The 21,864-nt window shown below is 42.9% G+C and overlaps 1 protein-coding gene across 1 annotated transcript in view; it reads right to left on the bottom strand.

Moving 5' to 3' along the window:
• Positions 1–21,864, bottom strand: part of c16h16orf89 (chromosome 16 C16orf89 homolog) — a 76,158-nt gene that overhangs the window by 42,180 nt on the left and 12,114 nt on the right. The window contains exons 2-3 of the mRNA XM_034190880.1: positions 19,876–20,028; positions 7,678–7,828 (exon numbers count right to left, since the gene is read on the bottom strand). Coding sequence (XP_034046771.1) covers positions 7,678–7,828; positions 19,876–20,028 — 304 coding nt within the window. The remainder of the gene's footprint in view (positions 1–7,677; positions 7,829–19,875; positions 20,029–21,864) is intronic.

Here is a 21,864-nt window from a genome sequence, read left to right as displayed (position 1 = left end):
TGGTACAGTTTTAACTTGCACTTGTAGATGTAGTGACGAACTGTGTTAAATGACAATGGTTTTCTGAAGTATTCCTGAGCCCATGCGGTAAGATCCTTTACACAATACTGTCGGTTTTAATGCAGTGTTTCCTGAGGGATCGAAGGTCACAGGCATTCAATGTTGGTTTTCAGCCTTGCCGCTTACGTGTAGAAAGTTCTCCAGATTCTCTGAATCTTCTGATTATATTATGGACTGTAGATGATGGAATACCTAAATTCTTGCAATTGCACGTTGAGAAATATTGTTCTTAAACTGTTGGACTATTTTTTCACAGAGTTGTTCACAAAGTGGTGATCCTCACCCCATCTTTGCTTTGAGACTTTTGGGGATGCTCCTTTTATACCCAATCATGACACTAATAAATATTCTCCTCAGTTCCCAAACGCTTATTGAGTGTTGTTAGAAGGAAAGGTGATGTAATACAGTGGTAAACATACTACTGTCCCACCTTTTTTGAAACGTGTTGCAGGCATCCATTTCAAAATGAGCAAATATTTGCACAAACAATAAAGTTTATCAGTTTGAACATTAAATATTTTGTCTTTGTGGTGTATTCAATTGAATATAGATTGAAGAGGATTTGCAAATCGTATTCTGTTTTTATTTACATTTTACACAATGTCCCAACTTCATTGGAATTGGGGTTGTATTAATCCTTTTATTTCAACCAATATTTTGTATCATTTTTTACTGAAATTCACTATTTTTGCTGTTTTTACCCCATAACGCCAGAACGTTCAGTCACAGATAGTCCAAACTATACCTTTTTGGAATCATTATGATCAGAAAAATAATGTGGTATAGTTTTCAACATTCGAGCATTTTGTAAATTTTGACCTCTGTGTAATTCTTCATTGACCCCTACCTGGCTATAGCTGCCACCCTGGGATTGCTGTCATACACTTTTGTGTAGGCCATGGTACAGTGAGACTGGATTCTACGTGTCATTTTGTTACCTTAAGTGGTACCAATTAGGTCAAAATTAATGACTGGCTCATGAACTATGAGGACTTTGGGCACCGATGCACATTTCCAGATTCTGTAGCCTGTCGCGGGTGAGAGTTTACAACTCACACTAAATGGGATTCCAGTTCATCACAAGTTACTTCCGATGCAAGGCTGGTACCCATTCACAGCTCAATGGACTGAGACAATGTAGATTAAGTGCCTTGTCAAAGGACACAGACAGGCAGCATGAGTGGGATTCAAACCCAGGTTTATATATTGGCATTTTCCATACCGTCCCACCTTTTTCTGAATTGAGGCATAAAATATGTGGTACATGACTTCTGGAGAAGCGTCATCAGTGACTTGTTACATGCCCTTAGCTACGGAAACATGCACAGAGCCTGATGCACAGAACCAGGATTGACAAATCAAACTGATCACCACCGTCTGTGAGTGCGACTTCAAGATTCATCGATCCATCTCACACAAAGAACATCTGAGGAGGTTGATCTCATTTTGCAGTTCCAGCTCTCGGGAACCAAGGTCACAATGCAGTGCATTTTGGGATTGATCACAAAATTAAAACAAACCAGAACAGAGCAAAACGCTGCCACTGTTAAGGTTTTGTTCTAATAACGAACCCAGAGTTGCAGACAGAAACCTCAAGAAGCATGTGCGATCAAATCCCCAGAGTGATTCATTGGCGGAGCCAAAAGCAAACAATTCATAACATACAAAAATAAAATACAAATGTTAATCCCAGGAGGCTGCAACAAATAACGAAAAAAAAACAGCGGAGCTTACAAAGCAATAAAAGAGCAGGAGACGGAGGATGAAGCGCAGAGGAAAAACGTACTCACGGAGTGCGTGGAGAGCCAACAATGAAGAATGAACCCACAACCAAAGACTAAGAGGTGACAACTTAAATACCAAATGACCTAAATGATTACAGGTGAGGAGAATCAGCATGAACACACGGAAATGAACAAACACGAGGTGACTGAATATAAACACGGTGCCAAACAGTGCAACTAATTACAAAGGGTGAGTGACATAAACATAAAATAAACAACCATCAAAAAATGAAGGAAAACTCATAAACACAACATAGAACTCAGGTGTTAATAAAGTGCAAAAATGGAGAAACTGTTATGTGCAGACGCAGGTTGAGGAGCGGACCAACGTCTGACCGAACCCAGCGCTAAATAACCAGAAAGCGGTTCCACAAACAAAACGATTTTATTTCCCCTCCAGTGCAATAATTAGTGTACAACATAAATATTTAGTTTGTCTGGTGGAGTGAAGGACGGCGCGCTCTCCAGCGCCCAAAAGGATTGAAGCCTCGGCGCTTCTGGACTCAGATTCACCACCAAACACCCCCCAGGTGGACACAACAGACTGACTCTGTGAAGGATGGAAAAGGTGAGGTAAGTCAACAGAGCTACAGCAAATATTTTTCAGAGGCACTCACTATCAGCAACACATTCAGGTCTGAATTTAAGCTTTATGTAAATGAGCAGCTTCTCACAACAGGTGGAGGATCATCATTCCATACGCCACGGCAGTGAGAAGCAAACTGCACAATTCTCATCAATGTTCAAATATACTGCATAACAAAATGCCAAATTACTATTAACGATCATTCAGACAATAATCACCTCTGATGTGTGCTGACAGCATGTGTCCCTCACCCGTCCTCCTTCACAGGCACGATGTGTCAAACCCTGGCGCGGTCCTCAGCGTCTCACAAACGAACGTCACAAGGTCAAGTTCCCGGCAATTCTGCTTGAACCACTCATGGCTTAAATGCAGAACGCCATCTCTTTATCTGCTTCAGCTGAAAGTCTTTAAGTTTACATGTGAGCATCATCCACAGGTGCTGCAAGTCAGTAGGCCTGCACGTGAACATCCTCCACAGGTGCAGCTAATAATGCTGATGAGGGTGAAGGACTCTTCTGCCAGCACCTTCTCCACAGACAAAAATCAGTTTGCATACCACCTGGAGAGCAAAGAAAAGAAAACAACACAAAAACATCCAGCCAAACCCCCCAACACACAACAGTACCCCCCCATCAACGGGAAGCCTCCCGGCGACCGAATAGACCAGGCCCGAGAACAACACCTCCCTCCGGGGTCCATGACAGAAAGCAGACGGCAGGACAGGGCACCGCGGCTGGAAGGCCGGCTGGCATCAACAAAAACCCCAAACAAGTCCCATATACAACCCAACATAGAAGAAAAACACAAAACCCACCCAAACCCTCCCCAGGGGACCATCCCATCCAACCCCGGGAAGAAAAGAAAACTCCCAAATGCAATAACCCAACACAGCCCCAACAACACAATACAAACATAAATTCACAAAGAAAAATAACAAACAACCCCCCCAGAACGATATGCAGAGCCCACACCCCCCCCCCCCCACCCCCCACCCCCCCCAGAAGACCTTTACCGCCAGTTCCAGGAGAGAACAACCAAAACCGGAATCTTACAGAGGTCCCCAGGTTTACACGGAGGAACAGCGCCCCCCAGAGGACCGTACCATCAACCCCAGGAGGTACCCTCCCCACAACCCAGGAACCCCAGACCCGGCCACACTTGGTTAATTGGCCCCACAATCAATTCCCCCCCCAGAGGACCGTCCCATCGACCCTGGAGGTGGAACCTGGAAGGAAACATAACAACACAAAAATCCAACCCCCGGCGGACTTCATTAAAACACCCCGGGGGCAACATAAAACAACTGTCAAACCCTGTTACCCCCCCCAGCACCCCGAAAGACCCCAGAACACTCCCAGAGCCTATCGTTAGCCCAATTTTGGCGAACGGCACAAAACTGCTAAGCTGGGGAAGGAAACAGGAAAAACTAACCCGGTCCAATCCCCGAAGCGCAGCGGAAAACCGGAAAGACGTCCGGTGCCCCAACCCGACCATACCACCAGCCTATTGGGAGGGGTGGAACTACCGAAATGGCGAACGGCAACAGATCGGCCCACCACTCCGACTGAGGTATGTTCCCACTGCACCACACCCCGGTAACACCAATGACGAACGGTCAAAGGTCCACCGGGGCTGGAGAGGAACCGGGCCCTAACCAAACCCAAAAAAACACCCCTGACAACCCCCCCAGGTGCAGAGGTCTTCTGAGAAACGCTCAGCGTGACCAACCTGCACCACCCCACAACCCAAAAGACAAAACGGTCTCAAAGCAATGTGAGGTTGGGGTTAGGGAAGCAGGGAAATAAAAAACAAAACAAAACGACCCAATCCTCAAACAGAAAATACCTAAGTCCAAATAATGAAAACAAACGATTACCTGAGTCCAGCCGAGCTCCGAACTGCCAGTCGTTCACTCCTCCGGAACCGCCTCTAAATCCCCAAACAATTTATAACCCCTTACAAAAAAAAACAAAAATAGCCCAAATAACTAAACAACCAAAGGGTTTTTTTTGTGTGTGTCCATTTTTATGCCTGTCCCAGAACACCTGGAGATACGTCATCACTATCTTTCTTGATGCTTATGTGACCGGGGCAATATGGCGGCTTCAGCTCGTCCGAGCTGCATGGGCTCATCCGCAAGAGGAGCCAGTGGTCCTGTCGGAGGAGTCTCAGTGGGGTGAAGAAGAGGCAGCCCAGATCTGTGTCGGGGAAAGCCCCGAGACGAAAAAACCCGCTCTGATGTCCGTCCTCTCTCGCGTCCACGCTCCTTTATCCGATCATCTAGACGAATAACCAAAGATATTAGTTCATCTAAATGTTTTGGTTCGTCACGGACTGCTAGCTTGTCTTTTAATGGATCGTTCAAACCATCTACAAACACTCCTCTTAAAGCTGCGGCATTCCAACCGGACTGAGCAGAAAAAATTCGAAAATCCACGGAATAATCCGCCGCACTCCGCCTCCCCTGCCTGAATCAGCAACCGCTGGGCACACGGTATTGTTTTCACCGGATGGTCAAAAACAAGCGGAACTCCCGAGAGAAATCATTAAAGGACCCTAACAATGGAAAGTTATATACTCCACAACGCAGTGACCCAAGCTAAATCAATCAATCAATCAATCAATTTTTTTATATAGCGCCAAATCACAACAACAGTTGCCCCAAGGCGCTTTATATTGTAAGGCAAGGCCATACAATAATTATGTAAAACCCCAACGGTCAAAACGACCCCCTGTGAGCAAGCACTTGGCCACAGTGGGAAGGAAAAACTCCCTTTTAACAGGAAGAAACCTCCAGCAGAACCAGGCTCAGGGGGGGGCAGTCTTCTGCTGGGACTGGTTGGGGCTGAGGGAGAGAACCAGGAAAAAGACATGCTGTGGAGGGGAGCAGAGATCGATCACTAATGATTAAATTCAGAGTGGTGCATACAGAGCAAAAAGAGAAAGAAACAGTGCATCATGGGAACCCCCCAGCAGTCTACGTCTATAGCAGCATAACTAAGGGATGGTTCAGGCGTCACCTCAGAGCAAATTTATCACATATGAGACACGACTACCATCAGAAGAGAAGGAAGCCGGTCGCTGAGCAAAAACCAGAGAACATTGCATCAAAAACGGAGCACAGGCTTCAACGTTTCCCGCATAAGGCTCCGGATGACAAATGATTGGTTCGGAAGCCGAATCTCTGGGTGACAGAGTTATCTGCACCGGTGTCGATGGTGTCACAGCTGGAGCAACAGGAAGCGGAATGGCTTGCGCTGCAAGCTCCGTAACGCGGGCATCTGTTTGTTTAATTTGGTTTGTGAGATGCTGTAATTGCTCCCAAATTTTCTCCAAGTGTTCTTGAACTCTTTCGGCAAACGGAACCGCTTCTGCCGCTGGGTCCATTTTGGAATGGCTGGGAACTACTGTTATGTGCAGACGCAGGTTGAGGAGTGGACCAACGTCTGACCGAACCCAGCGCTAAATAACCAGAAAGCGGGTCCACAAACAAAACGATTTTATTTCCCCTCCAGTGCAATAATTGTGTACAACATAAATATTTGGTTTGTCTGGCGGAGTGAAGGACGGCGCGCTCTCCAGCGCCCAAAAGGATCGAAGCCTCTGCGCTTCTGGACTCAGATTCACCGCCAAACACCCCCCAGGTGGACACGACAAACTGACTCTATGAAGGATGGAAAAGGTGAGGTAAGTCAACAGAGCTACAGCAAATATCCCTCAGAGGCACTCACTATCAGCAACACATTCAGGTCTGAATTTAAGCTTTATGTAAATGAGCAGCTTCTCACAACAGGTGGAGGATCATCAGTCCGTACGCCACGGCAGTGAGAAGCAAACTGCACAATTCTCATCAATGTTCAAATATACTGCGTAACAAAATGCCAAATTACTATTAACGATCATTCAGACAATAATCACCTCTGATGTGTGCTGACAGCATGTGTCCCTCACCCGTCCTCCTTCACAGGCACGATGTGTCAAAACCCTGGCGCGGTCCTCAGCGTCTCACAAACGAACGTCACAAGGTCGAGTTCCCGACAATTCTGCTTGAACCACTCATGGCTTAAATGCAGAACGCCATCTCATTATCTGCTTCAGCTGAAAGTCTTTAAGTTTACACGTGAGCATCATCCACAGGTGCAGCTAATAATGCTGATGAGGGTGAAGGACTCTTCTGCCAGCACCTTCTCCACAGACAAAAACCAGTTTGCATACCACCTGGAGAGCAAAGAAAAGAAAACAACACAAAAACATCCAGCCAAACCCCCCAACACACAACAGAAACTGACATAATAAATAATATTAAGTGAAATCATGAACTCCCAAACAAAGAAAGAACTCAGGAGCAAATAAAGTGTGAGGGTAAAGGACTAAACATAAATAATGTGAAAAAGAACAAAAACTTTAAGAACTAAAAATGACCAATACTCAGAGTTAAAGCAAAGTGGAACCAGACTAACAGGTGAGGATCAATGGGTGGGACAAGGGGGCCCAGACCACCCACAAGAAACAACATGAACAAGTAACTTCCCTTACCAAAAAATAGTACTTATGAGTATATAAAAAGTAAACTAGAAGTATACTTGAAACATACTTGCATATACTACTTTATGGTAAGGGTTGTACAGAAAAACACCAATACATAAACTCCAAAATAATCTTAAATGTGCACAAACGGGGAGCAAATCCCAACAGCCACAGCACATATGTGTTGTATTTTGTCTGATGCCTTGAAGTAGCCAGACAAACTTTGACCTCATGTCAAGAAATTCTGTTTAGAAAAACTTTGTTCAATTGTTTGAAATTGCAAACAATTAGCTTTGCAACCCTGAAGCTTTACCTCATCCTGATATTTCTTCTTAACTGGTTTTGTGGTGTGACAAGTGGCATTTTGACATTTCCAAACAGTTTAGAAATTTCAAGTGATTAGTTTCGTCAGACCTTTTGAAGGTCGACTTTGCTGCTCAGTACGGCTGTCAAAAAATAACAACAAAAAAATTCTTACAAACTGGTTTTGACAAAATCGGGTAGCACAACAAACTTGGCAAAACATCTTAAAGTCCAACCTTCTGCTCTTTATGAGGAATTTGGAGAGGTCAGTAAAGCTCCCATTTCAACAACAACTCAAGAATTAAACAGTGATCATAAGTAATAACCTGGTGGGTGAACGTTCATCATCTGTTAAGGTATTGGCTACAGACAGAGGAGACGTCAAATGTGTTGTGGTTGTGTTTGTTGTGTTGGTACCAGGTGCCCAGCAGTAGGGTCAGGCAGTTATCACTGAGCTGCTCGTCGTAACACTCAGTGGTCATGGTGGACGGGTAAACCAAACTAGGATCTGTGGAGCTCCACTCTTGAGGAATTCTCCAGAACTTCCACAACAGCAGGGGCTCAAACTCTGCAAGAGACAGAGGATGGAATGGATGAAACATCTGAAGGTTAAGTAAGTCCAGGCCATCTGCTCCCTTGTTTTCACTTGGGGTCACAGGATGCCCTTCTTGACCCAACTCCACATTATATGGAGAACGAGCAGGAGTGGGTTTTGAACCGAGAACCTTCTGCACTGGAACCAAGCGCACTTAGCCACATGACCACCATCCCTCTGTCTGAAGGTAAAGTACCGTAATCTCAGTTTTAGTTGTATTGCAGGTCCAGTATGGATCCACATGTTGACTTGTCACAGGTTTTACACCAGGTGCTTTTCCTGATGCAACTCCAGGTGGACATAGAGAATTGGTGGCATTGAACTGGGAACCTTCCTTTTGGTATGTCTGTGGAGATTCTCAGTCATCCAGGTTATGGTAGGTTAAGTCAGGTTAACTGGACGTCTTTAATTCTTTGAAGATGTTTCACTGATGACACTCTGCTTTACATGCCAATAAACCCAGATAATCTCACCCACACTCGGGCTAGAGGACTGTCTGATGTCATTGAAAAACTAAAAGTCTCACAATTTCATACGCTTAAACTTTGACAAGACTGAGATGATGGTCATTGGTCCTGTAAGACACAGGTATCAGTCTGACCAGTTAATGTTAACTTTGGACTTGTGTGTTATTCATCACGGTGAAAGTGAAAAAAAATCTCGGGGTGACCATTGATCCCACACTATACTTTGACCAGCACAATAGCAGTGTGACTAAGAATGATTTCTATCGCCTCTGTAAAATTAATTTTGTGGTTTGGAACCAAGATTTTGCTGGTTTACTAGTGTGCTTGGGGGTCATTGTCTTGTTGAAACACCCATTTCAAGGGCATGTCCTCTTCAGCATAAGGCAACATGACCCTCTTCAAGTATTTTGACATATCCAAACTGATCCATGATACCTGGTATGCGATATATAGGCCCAACACCATAGTAGGAGAAACATGCCCATATCATCATGCTTGCACCACCATGCTTCACTGTCTTCACTGTGAACTGTGGCTTGAATTCAGAGTTTGGGGGTCGTCTCACAAACTGTCTGCGGCCCTTGGACCCAAAAAAAAACAATTGTACTCTCATCAGTCCACAAAATATTCCTCCATTTCTCTTTAGGCCAGTTGATGTGTTCTTTGGCAAATTGTAACCTCTTCTGCACGTCTTTTATTTAACAGAGGGACATTGCAGGGGATTCTTGCAACTAAATTAGCGTCACACAGGTGTCTTCTAACTGTCACAGTACTTACAGATAACTCCAGACTGTCTTTGATCATCCTGGAGCTGATCAATGGGTGAGCCTTTGCCATTCTGGTTATTCTTCTATGCATTTTGATGGTTGTTTTCCGTTTTCTTCCACGCGTCTCTAGTCTTTTTGTCCATTTTAAAGCATTGGAGATCATTGTAGTTGAACAGCCTATAATTTTTTTGCACCTGCGTATAAGTTTTCCCCTCTCCAATCAACTTTTTAATCAAACTACGCTGTTCTTCTGAACATTGTCTTGAACGTCCCATTTTCCTCAGGCTTTCAAAGTGAAAAGCATGTTCAACAGGTGCTGGCTTCATCCTTAAATAGGGGACACCTGATTCACACCTGTTTGTTCCACAAAACTGACAAACTCACTGACTGTATGCCACACAACTATTATTGTGAACACCCCCATTTCTACTTTTTTTTTACTAATAGCCCAATTTCATACCCTTAAGAGTGTGCATATCATGAATGCTTGGTCTTGTTGGATTTGTGAGAATCTACTGAATCTACTGGTACCTTGTTTCCCATGTAACAATAAAAAATACGAGGTCTATTAGATAATAAACCAACCCTTTTATTTTTTTTTAACTATATGGATTTGAATGACGTGCGATTACACCAATCATGCGTGAACCCTCGTGCGCATGCGTGAGTTTTTTCACGCATGTCGGTGACGTCATTTCCCTGTGGGCAGGCCTTGAGTGAGATGTGGTCCCGCCCTCTCGGCTGAATTCCTTTGTTTCACACGCTGCTCGAGACGGCGCGCGTTGCTTTATCAAACTTTTTTCTGGACCTGTGAGGAATATCCGAGTGGACACTATTCGAGAAATTAAGCTGGTTTTGGTGAAAAGTTTAACGGCTGATGAGAGATTATGGGGTGTTTCTGTCGGTGTAAGGACTTCCCACAGAGCAGGACGTCCTGCAGCGCTTCCAGGCACCGTCGTCGGCCTGTTTCGACCTGAAAACAAATAAATAGATAACAATTTCTTAATAAAGCATTAGTTGTTGAACACCGTCTTTCTCTGTGGAATACAACAGAGCATTTCTGGTGTTGTCGGCAAGATCTCCATTTTCATTTGAGGATACAGTGAAATTAGATGCATCATAATGGAGACAGATATAACTGATCTAATTAAGGTGCTACAGGAGCAGTTGCAAATGCATCGTGAACAGCACAAGGAGGAGATGGAAAATCTGCGGAAGGAAGCGAATCGACAGCTCGAGCTTCAGGCAAGGCAGCATAAGGAAGAACTGGACATTCTAAAAATGGAGCTCACCAGAGGAGCCACCGCAGCCAACGCAGCACCGTCATTTGCTGGATTCGATCATACAAAAGAATTGTGGAAAGACTACTACGCAAGATTCGGTACATTCTGCGCCGCTAATTACATCACTGATGACGTCAGAGCCCAAGTCTTCCTGACCAGCCAATCTCCTGCCTTACACAAGTAGCTCTTGAACCTTGCCAAGCAAGATGAAGGTGCCCAGGAAGATCAATGAACTGACCATGGATCAAATCAAGAAGTTCATGGATGATCAGTATGAACCAACAAGGTTCACCGTGCGAGAAAGGTTCATTTCTGGAGTGACATGCAGTGAAAACCATGAGAAATGCTACACGAATTAGAGGCCCGCATTCGCCATGACACAGCTACCTGTGATTTCGCAAACATCAAAGATCCGATGGATGAAGCTCTACGTCAACACTTCATTTGCTCCGTGAACAATGAAGCAGTGCTCAAAGCCTTGTACAAGATCAAGGATAATGAGCTCACCTTCACCAAGGCTGTCGAGGTCGCTGTCGTGACAGAAGACGCAGCTAAAGTGGCCAAAGAGACTGTCTATGGGACAAAGTCCAAACCAGTCAACAAAATCAGGAAGGACTCATCCAAAGGATCATCTGGGAAGCCTCCAGACACATTCAAGAAGTCCAGTCCAGATCCACCAACAAGGCCAATGTGCTATCACTGTGGGAAGGATTACAAGGTTTCAGAGTGTCTACACAAAGGCACTAAGTGCAATTTTTGAAATATCGTCGGACATCTTGAGAGTGTCTGTTGCAAGAAGCTTTACCAGAACAAAAAGACAGCAAGCACCAAGACCATCCGACCAGTGGCAATCAACCCAGAACTTAACATCCATTTGGTTACATCCAAGTTAGAAGTGCCCGTCACTATCCAGAAGCAGCAGTTCAGTATGGAACTCAACACTGGCAGCCCAGAGAATTTCATCTCTGTGCCAGTCTGGCAGCAACTTGGAAAGCCAAAACTGACTGATGTTACATACCGCTACAAGTCAGCAACCAATCACAAGCTACCAGTGGATTGGGATGTTCACTGCAGTTACAGAAAATCCAGTAATCGGAATCAATGCAGACATCAATTATACAGTTACCAAGATGTCATTGGTAACTGTAATGGTATTGGTATTGGTAATTAGATGTCAATTCAAAAAGAAAAAATAATATAGCACCTTCAACTGCACCACAAACTAAAACAGTTAAATGTGGTCTATTAAACATTAGGTCTCTCTCTTCTAAGTCCCTGTTAGTAAATGATATAATAATTGATCAACATATTGATTTATTCTGCCTTACAGAAACCTGGTTACAGCAGGATGAATATGTTAGTTTAAATGAGTCAACACCCCCGAGTCACACTAACTGTCAGAATGCTCATAGCACGGGTCGAGGGGGAGGATTAGCAGCAATCTTCCATTCCAGCTTATTAATTAATCAAAGACCCAGACAGAGCTTTAATTCATTTGAAAGTTTGACTCTTAGTCTTGTCCATCCAAATTGGAAGTCTCAAAAACCAGTTTTATTTGTTATTATCTATCGTCCACCTGGTCGTTACTGTGAGTTTCTCTGTGAATTTTCAGACCTTTTGTCTGACTTAGTGCTTAGCTCAGATAAGATAATTATAGTGGGCGATTTTAACATCCACATAGATGCTGAGAATGACAGCCTCAACACTGCATTTAATCTATTATTAGACTCAGTTGGCTTTGCTCAAAATGTAAATGAGCCCACCCACCACCTTAGCTACACTTTAGATCTTGTTCTGACATATGGCATAGAAATTGAAGACTTAACAGTATTCCCTGAAAACCCTTTTTTGTCTGATCATTTCTTAATAACATTTACATTTACTTTAATGGACTACCCAGCAGTGGGGGATAAGTTTCATTACAGTAGAAGTCTTTCTGAAAGCGCTGTAACTAGGTTTAAGGATATGATTCCTTCTTTATGTTCTTCAATGCCATATACCAACACAGTGCAGAGTAGCTACCTAAACTCTGTGAGTGAGATAGATTATCTCGTCAATAGCTTTACATCCTCATTGAGCACAACTTTGGATGCTGTAGCTCCTCTGAAAAAGAGAGCCTTAAATCAGAAGTGCCTGACTCCGTGGTATAACCCACAAACTCGCAGCTTAAAGCAGATAACCCGTAAGCTGGAGAGGAAATGGCGTCTCTGGGAAAAGAGTCTGTTGCTCTATAAAAAAGCCCTCCGTAAAGCTAGGACATCTTACTACTCATCACTAATTGAAGAAAATAAGAACAACCCCAGGTTTCTTTTCAGCACTGTAGCCAGGCTGTGAAAGAGTCAGAGCTCTATTGAGCCGAGTATTCCTTTACCTTTAACTAGTAATGACTTCATGACTTTCTTTGCAAATAAAATTTTAACTATTAAAGAAAAAAATATTCATAACCATCCCAAAAACATATCTTTATGTTCGACTGCTTTCAGTAATGCTGGTATTTGGTTAGACTCTTTCTCTCAGATTGTTCTGTCTGAGTTATTTTCATTAGTTACTTCCTCCAAACCATCAACATGTCTATTAGACCCCATTTCTACCAGGCTGCTCAAGGAAGCCCTATCGTTAATTAATGCTTCGATCTTAAATATGATCAATCTATCTTTATTAGTTGGCTATGTACCACAGGCTTTTAAGGTGGCAGTAATTAAACCATTACTTAAAAAGCCATCACTTGACCCAGCTATCGTAGCTAATTGTAGGCCAATCTCCAACCTTCCTTTTCTCTCAAAAATTCTTGAAAGGGTAGTTGTAAAACAGCTAACTGATCATCTGCAGAGGAATGGTCTATTTGATGCGTTTCAGTCAGGTTTCAGAATTCATCATAGTACAGAAACAGCATTAGTGAAGGTTACAAATGATCTTCTTATGGCCTCAGACAGTGGACTCATCTCTGTGCTCGTCCTGTTAGACCTCAGTGCAGCTTTTGATACTGTTGACCATAAAAGTTTATTACAGAGATTAGAGCATGCCATAGGTATTAAAGGCACTGCGCTGCAGTGGTTTGAATCATATTTATCTAATAGATTACAATTTGTTCATGTAAATGGGGAGTCTTCTTCAAGGACTAAGGTTAATTATGGAGTTCCACAAGGTTCTGTGCTAGGACCGATGTTATTCACTTTATACATGCTTCCCTTAGGCAGTATTATTAGAAAGCATTGCTTAAATTTTCATTGTTACACAGATGATACCCAGCTTTATTTATCCATGAAGCCAGAGGACACACACCAATTAGTTAAACTGCAGGAATGTCTTTCAGACATAAAGACATGGATGACCTCTAATTTCCTGCTTTTAAATTCAGATAAAACTGAAGTTATTGTACTTGGCCCCAAAAATCTTAGAAACATGGTGTCTAAGCAGATCCTTACTCTGGATGGCATTACCCTGACCTCCAGTAATACTGTGAGAAATCTTGGAGTCATTTTGATCAGGATATGTCCTTCAATGCGCATATTAAGCAAATATGTAGGACTGCTTTTTTGGTTTTGCGCAATATCTCTAAAATTAGAAAGGTCTTGTCTCAGAGTGATGCTGAAAAGCTAATTCATGCATTTATTTCTTCTAGACTGGACTATTGTAATTCATTATTATCAGGTTGTCCTAAAAGTTCCCTAAAAAGCCTTCAGTTAATTCAAAATGCTGCAGCTAGAGTACTAACAGGGACTAGAAGGAGAGAGACTGCTGGGGGGGTTTCCCATGATGCACCCAGTGTTTCTTTTTATTCACCTCTTTTGCACTGTATGCACCACTCTGCTTTTAATCATTGGTGATTGATCTCTGCTCTCTTCCACAGCATGTCTTTTTCCTGATTCTCTCCCCTCAGCCCCAACCAGTCCCAGCAGAAGACTGCCCCTCCCTGAGCCTGGTTCTGCTGGAGGTTTCTTCTTGTTAAAAGGGAGTTTTCCTTCCCACTGTCACCAAGTGCTTGCTCATAGGGGGTCGTTTTGACCGTTGGGGTTTTTCTGTAATTATTGTATGGCTTTTGCCTTATAATATAAAGCGCCTTGGGGCGACTGTTTGGTGTGATTTGGTGCTATATAAATAAAATTGATTTGATTTGATTTGATGTCAGATCTCAACATTCTGGGAAAACACCCCATCTATATGCTGGGAATCAGTCTGGATTCGGCTCTGCAATCAGCCCTGGCTATTAAATCTGTCAAATTGAAGCCAGTTTGGGGAACGTTGCAAGTTCCAGAGATGTTGCAGGTCTCATCTGCTGATTCAGACACGGCACTTCAACAGGAGTGCCAGAAACTATGCAATGAATTTCCAGATCTCTTTAAACCAGAACTGGGATACCTTAAGAATTTCGAAGTGGATGTGAAATTCAAGCCCAATGCAACACCAATCTTTTGCAAACCACAAGCTGACACCCCAGAGTCAAAGAAGACATATTGATATTGATATTGCGTAAATGCAAAAAAGCAGTCCTACATATTTGTTTAATATGCGCTTTGAATGACATATCCTGATCAAAAATGACTCCAAGATTTCTCACAGTATTACTAGAGGTCAAGGTAATGCCATCCAGAGTAAGGATCTGGTTAGATTTGTGGGGCCAAGTACAATAACTTCAGTTTTATCTAAGTTTAAAAGCAGGAAATTAGAGGTCATCCATGTCTTTATGTCTGTAAGACAATCCTGCAGTTTAGCTAATTGGTGTGTGTCCTCTGGCTTCATGGATAGATAAAGCTGGGTATCATCTGCGTAACAATGAAAATTTAAGCAATACCGTCTAATAATACTGCCTAAGGGAAGCATGTATAAAGTGAATAAAATTGGTCCTAGCACAGAACCTTGTGGAACTCCATAATTAACTTTAGTCTGTGAAGAAGATTCCCCATTTACATGAACAAATTGTAATCTATTAGACAAATATGATTCAAACCACCGCAGCGCAGTGCCTTTAATACCTATGGCATGCTCTAATCTCTGTAATAAACTTTTATGGTCAACAGTATCAAAAGCAGCACTGAGGTCTAACAGAACATGGACAGAGATGAGTCCACTGTCCGAGGCCATAAGAAGATCATTTGTAACCTTCACTAATGCTGTTTCTGTACTATGATGAATTCTAAAACCTGACTGAAACTCTTCAAATAGACCATTCCTCTGCAGATGATCAGTTACCTGTTTTACAACTACCCTTTCAAGAATTTCTGAGAGAAAAGGAAGGTTGGAGATTGGCCTATAATTAGCTAGATAGCTGGGACAAGTGATGGCTTTTAAGTAATGGTTTAATTACTGCCACCTTAAAAGCCTGTGGTACATAGCCAACTAACAAAGATAGATTGATCACATTTAAGATCGAAGCATTAAATAATGGTAGGGCTTCCTTGAGCAGCCTGGTAGGAATGGGGTCTAATAAACATGTTGATGGTTTGGATGAAGTAACTAATTGAAAATAACTCAGACAGAACAATCGGAGAGAAAGAGTCTAACCAAATACCGGCATCACTGAAAGCAGCCAAAGATAACGATACGTCTTTGGGATGGTTATGAGTAATTTTTTCTCTAATAGTTAAAATTTTGTTAGCAAAGAAAGTCATGAAGTCATTACTAGTTAAAAGTTAATGGAATACTCAGCTCAATAGAGCTCTGACTCTTTGTCAGCCTGGCTACAGTGCTGAAAAGTTCTTATTTTCTTCAATTAGTGATGAGTAGAAAGATGTCCTAGCTTTACGGAGGGCTTTTTTATAGAGCAACAGACTCTTTTTCCAGGCTAAGTGAGATCTTCTAAATTAGTGAGACGCCATTTCCTCTCCAACTACGGGTTATCTGCTTTAAGCTACGAGTTTGTGAGTTATACCACGGAGTCAGGCACTTCTGATTTAAAGCTCTCTTTTTTAGAGGAGCTACAGCATCCAAAGTTGTCTTCAATGAGGATGTAAAACTATTGATACTCTATCTCACTTACAGAGTTTAGGTAGCTACTCTGCACTGTGTTGGTATATGGCATTGGAGAACATAAAGAAGGAATCATATCCTTAAACCTAGTTACAGCGCTTTCTGAAAGACTTCTAGTGTAATGAAACTTATTCCCCACTGCTGGGTAGTCCATCAGAGTAAATGTAAATGTTATTAAGAAATGATCAGACAGAAGGGAGTTTTCAGGGAATACTGTTAAGTCTTCTATTTCCATACCATAAGTCAGAACAAGATCTAAGATATGATTAAAGTAGTGGGTGGACACATTTACTTTTTGAGCAAAGCCAATAGAGTCTAATAATAGATTAAATGCAGTGTTGAGACTGCCATTCTCAGCATCTGTGTGGATGTTAAAATCGCCCACTATAATTATCTTATCTGAGCTAAGCACTAAGTCAGACAAAAGGTCTGAAAATTCACAGAGAAACTCACAGTAACGACCAGGTGGACGATAGATAATAACAAATAAAACTGGTTTTTGGGACTTCCAATTTGGATGGACAAGACTAAGAGTCAAGCTTTCAAATGAATTAAAGCTCTGTCTGGGTTTTTGATTAATTAATAAGCTGGAATGGAAGATTGCTGCTAATCCTCCCCCTCGGCCCGTGCTACGAGCATTCTGACAGTTAGTGTGACTCGGGGGTGTTGACTCATTTAAACTAACATATTCATCCTGCTGTAACCAGGTTTCTGTAAGGCAGAATAAATCAATATGTTGATCAATTATTATATCATTTACCAACAGGGACTTAGAAGAGAGAGACCTAATGTTTAATAGACCACATTTAACTGTTTTAGTCTGTGGTGCAGTTGAAGGTGCTATACTATTTTTCTTTTTGAATTTTTATGCTTAACAGATTTTGCTGATCACAAGTCCTGGAACTCCTACATCTCGGACACTTCAGAATGGAGAAGATGAAACAATTCACAAGGACTGCTGTGTACTGGCCAGGCATCGATGATGCCATTGAAGGAGCGAGCCGCCATTGCCAGTCGTGCACAGAACATCAGAACACCACAGCCCACTGTTCATCCCTGGATGCTACCAAATAAAAAAAACATGGATCCGGATCCATGTCGATCACGCCATCAACTACATGGGCTCTAACTGGTTGGTAGTCATGGACGCATACTCAAAGTATCCGTGTATTCATCCCGCCACATCAGTTGGGTCGAGAGCAACAATCGATCATCTGGAGGACTTTGCTCATTTCGGCTACCCACACACACTGGTGACTAACAATGCTACAACGTTTGCCTCAGAAGAGTTCCAGAGCCGGTGCAAGGAATGAGGAATCATGCACCTCACAGGAGCACCCTATCATCCTGCTACCAACGGATCTGCACAATGCCTAGTGCAAAGCTTCCAACAGGCACTACGCAAGTCATCTCTGCCACCAAGGAGAGCACTTCAGGAGTTCCTGCTACAGTACCGCCGTACGACAACATCCTGTGGATACACGCCAAGTGAACTTCTCAATGGTCGCCAACTCAGAGCACGGATCGACACTCTGCTGCTGTCACCTGCGCACATCACTCAAGGAAAGCAGATATGGCATGCGACCAAATTACAGGTGCAGGAATTACCCATACCCGGGGACAAGCTCACCTGAAACTACCAAGTTGGTGACCCAGTCTACGTGGAGTACTTTGGACCTCGTTGTGACCAACAGCAGACATGGGTTCCTGCCATCATCACAAACGACTGGGTACCAGATCAGTCAATGTGAAGGTCATTCCTCGAGGACCCACCTGGAGACGTCACGGGAGCAGCTACATCCCAGATACATCAGTGAGGATGATGTCAACCCACCAGAGGACGTCTCTGCTGACAGAAGCATCAACACAGAAGCGGCGATTGTGATTCCACCTCCAGATCATCCAATGGAGATGGGGTACACCTGCCTGAGCAAGCTCCACCAGCACCGAGGTTCAAGATTCCAGCACCAGAGTACCGACCACACAACCCACGCTGTTCCAAGCGGAGACCAAAGCCCAAGAAGATGATGTCACTCGAGATCATCAGCCTTCAGGGGACACCTTCAGGCTCAATGGTGAGGTGTCAGCCTAGAATGATTCATCTGTTTACAGATAAGCTCAAACATGCTTATTTCTTGATTAGTCTAGACTAATCTGTGGCCTTCTGGAGCTTTTTCCATGTTCTGTAACGTTGCACTTAGTACTGTGCTTTTTCTACAAAGTTATGGAATATTCCATAGTATTCTAAGTAAACAACTTCAGCAGTATATAAGGCAGACAGGCAGAACTCTGGCAATGTTTTTTCCCAGCACTGTAATTTGAACCTTTCTTGTAAATAGCTAAGGGTTTGTTAATAAGCATTGTTATTGAAGACCATCTTTCTCTGGGAATACAACACTTTTGTTATCATGTATTTGATACTTAATGTGTCACTCAGGAGTGTGTACATTACCATTATCAAATTGCATGCCCGTGAGGCTTCATCACGGTGTTGCTTTGCGTGGAATTCCTCTGCACGTCTGTCTCAATGTGCCGAAAAAGTGCTGGTGTCCACTTCTTTTCACAATTCCTGTGCTAGTCAGACGACGTCCCGGATAAAACACAGCGTCCAGTTTGGAAATTAACGGCACATTCCACTGTTACAGGAGTTTTTGTCATGGAAAGAGGAGGCGAGGGCTTCGCGCGTCACGGCGGTGCCGAGCATGGCTCACAGCAACGCCGTGATGAAGCCTCACGGGACATGTTCTGGCTGTCCAGGCAGCATCCACAATTTCTCGGATATCACTCGATGGAAAAAAACCACGACAGCTGTCTGAACGCCATCGCTCAAAGCCGTCCTGTGAGACCAAAGTGGAGGTGTTCCTTTGTCCTCGCTCCATGCAGCAAATCATCGTGACGCGCAAAGCCTCCGTCTCGGCTTTCCATGACAAAATCTTGTTAAAAGTGAAATCTGCCGGAAAAGTGCTGATGTCCAGCTCTTGTGATAACCAGAGAAAGTGCACATGACGGTCCCCGCTCCACAGAGCCATCTGTTTAGAAATGATCCGGTGGTTGTGGCTCTCGATGGCGGCACGGAGTGGCGGCGCGCCGAGCGTCCTTAGAAGCCGTCCTTAAAGCTGTAGTAACAGTCATTATTCTCTGTGAAGCCCATAAAATTTTCACCGAAAGCCAGATAAATTTCTCGAATGGTTTCCAGCTGTCAGTCTCTAGCAGTTTCTGAAAAATTCTGACGGAAAAAAAAGCCCAAATCATTCCGCCATTTCCAGACAATGAAAATCCGCCGAGGGGGGTGGACCACTCCTCACTCAAAGCCTGCTCACAGGCAAATGACGCAACCGACAGGCGTGGAAAAAGTCACGCATGCGCACGAGGTTCAAGCTTGTCTGACGCAATCACACGTGATTCAAATCCATATGGTTTGGTTTTTGAAAAAAAATAATAAGGTGGGGATACTTTCTAATAGACCTCGGTATTTCCTCATATTAAAGTCCCTCATTTGATCTTAATTCTCTACATGCTGACAGCTTTATTTTCACCTCTGAAGTACGCTGGGTCATTCTCCTGCAGAGCAGCAACAGCTTTGGCAGAACTTTGGTCGAGCCATTTGAGCAGAGCCACAGCAGAGGTTCTCTGGGCCCAGCTGATGGGATCAGTGTGAGGCCACGTCCGAACCGCTTCCTTCAGCTCAGCTACGACACACAACAAACACACAGACAGACAAAAAGACATCAATTTGCCAGACAAAGAAAGTAAAGTTTTACACAAGGAATTATTTGTGTGAATGAACTTTTCACCTAATTTTCTGTTCATACGTAACACAGACGACACTAACGGCATGATAATCAGGCAACAATTGACCTGAGGTGCAATCATAAAGTTTCTATCTGAGCATCATACAGGCAACACACACAATTGCAGCACTTTAACAAATGCAATTCCTATTTACTGCTGTCCCCATTAGGGGTCGCCATAGCAGATCAGTCGTTTCCATCTCAGCCCTAATAATTAAATTATTTTTTAATTAAACTTTATTAATGCCCACCTAAAATAAACTGACTCCCAGTATAATGTAAAGACCAAAAAACAATGAGTTTTCACTATGTTTTTCTTATCATCTGTTACTTTGTGCTCTTATTGTGAAAGACTATTGTCCAAGAAAAAGGAAATGTTCTGTGACAATACAGTTGGCTTTGTAAGGACAGCAACTAATGGATTATTTAACTGCAGAGTCACCTGGATTTAAGCCCCTACCACCCGCCTCATTTGGCTCGTCAGTATCTCACAAATAAAAAGTGAAATTTCCTATTGGTGGGAAATACAGGCTTAGAAGGGGTTAAACATGTAAATAAACAATGGACGCATTTAAACAAACAACTTTTTTAATCTTCCATGACAGCCAGTGTTTTCTTTTTTATATAATGCTGAGAAAAAAATGTTTCAGTCAAGTAAATTATTGTCCGTGTGGTTAATATTGAAAACCAACCATGCACATAACTTTTTTTTTTTGGCTGAGACAGACAGCAGCTGACAAGGAACACATTTAATAATGATGAAAGAAAAGGGGAAAAAACAGACAGGTGATTTATTGCTTATTTGTGAGGAAATCAGGACATTTTATTGAAATAGGTGTCAGACAAACATAATATTTGGCCTAGTTCGTGCAAACCCCCATGCGCACTTCAAGCAGAATTTCGTGTGGCGCCCCAGGGTGCTCAGACGCAGGAATACAGTATATTAATTGTTACTTTAAAAATCAATCCTCATCAATGAATACATGATGTATTCCCCTCCCTCAGTGACCGTGGTGACCGACCTGAGTTGTGGTGAACTTGCTTTTTTAAATCAAAAACTGAGAGGTCCTTAACATCCGTGTTCACCCCTGTTTATTATTTTTTTCACTAAAGCTGCTTTCTGATGTGGAGAGAAACTGTGAGTAAACCAGACACTGTATGAACCAAAGGGGAAGTGTGACTTTACAATCAGAAAATACAGGAAACACCTCAATAGTTCAGCTATTTCAAAAGCACTGCATCCTTCTAAAAGCCATTTTACAATGTTTGACTTTTCAGTGTGTGTTAAATGTCTTTTTGAGCCATTTTGTCTGAGACAAAGAAGCTGTCTAATAATTATACACACCATGATACGGGGTGTTAACACTTATATCCACACCCTCCCCTACTGCACAAATACACATCACCTGAGAATTTTAAATCCAAAAAGAGCAATCGAGGATCCACCAAACCAGATCTGGATCACCTCCAGATTTCAGTGGAGTCTTCCATGTCCTAATATGTATCTGTGGTGCAAATTTGGTGAGAATCCATGAAGTAGTTTTGATGTAATCCTGCTAAAAGTAATCCTTCAAAGCCTATATAAAGTGTAACTTCTTCCAGAATCTGGATCTGGATCACCTCCAAACTTTAATGCTTTCTTCCATGGCCTAATATCTATTTGTGGTGAAAGTTTTGTCAAACTCCATGTAGTAGTTTTGACGCAATCCTGCTAACAGACAGACAGACAAATAA

Source organism: Thalassophryne amazonica, chromosome 16, assembly GCF_902500255.1.
Source record: "Thalassophryne amazonica chromosome 16, fThaAma1.1, whole genome shotgun sequence".
Lineage (NCBI taxonomy): Eukaryota > Metazoa > Chordata > Actinopteri > Batrachoidiformes > Batrachoididae > Thalassophryne > Thalassophryne amazonica.
This window is presented reverse-complemented; position numbering and strand designations above follow the sequence as displayed.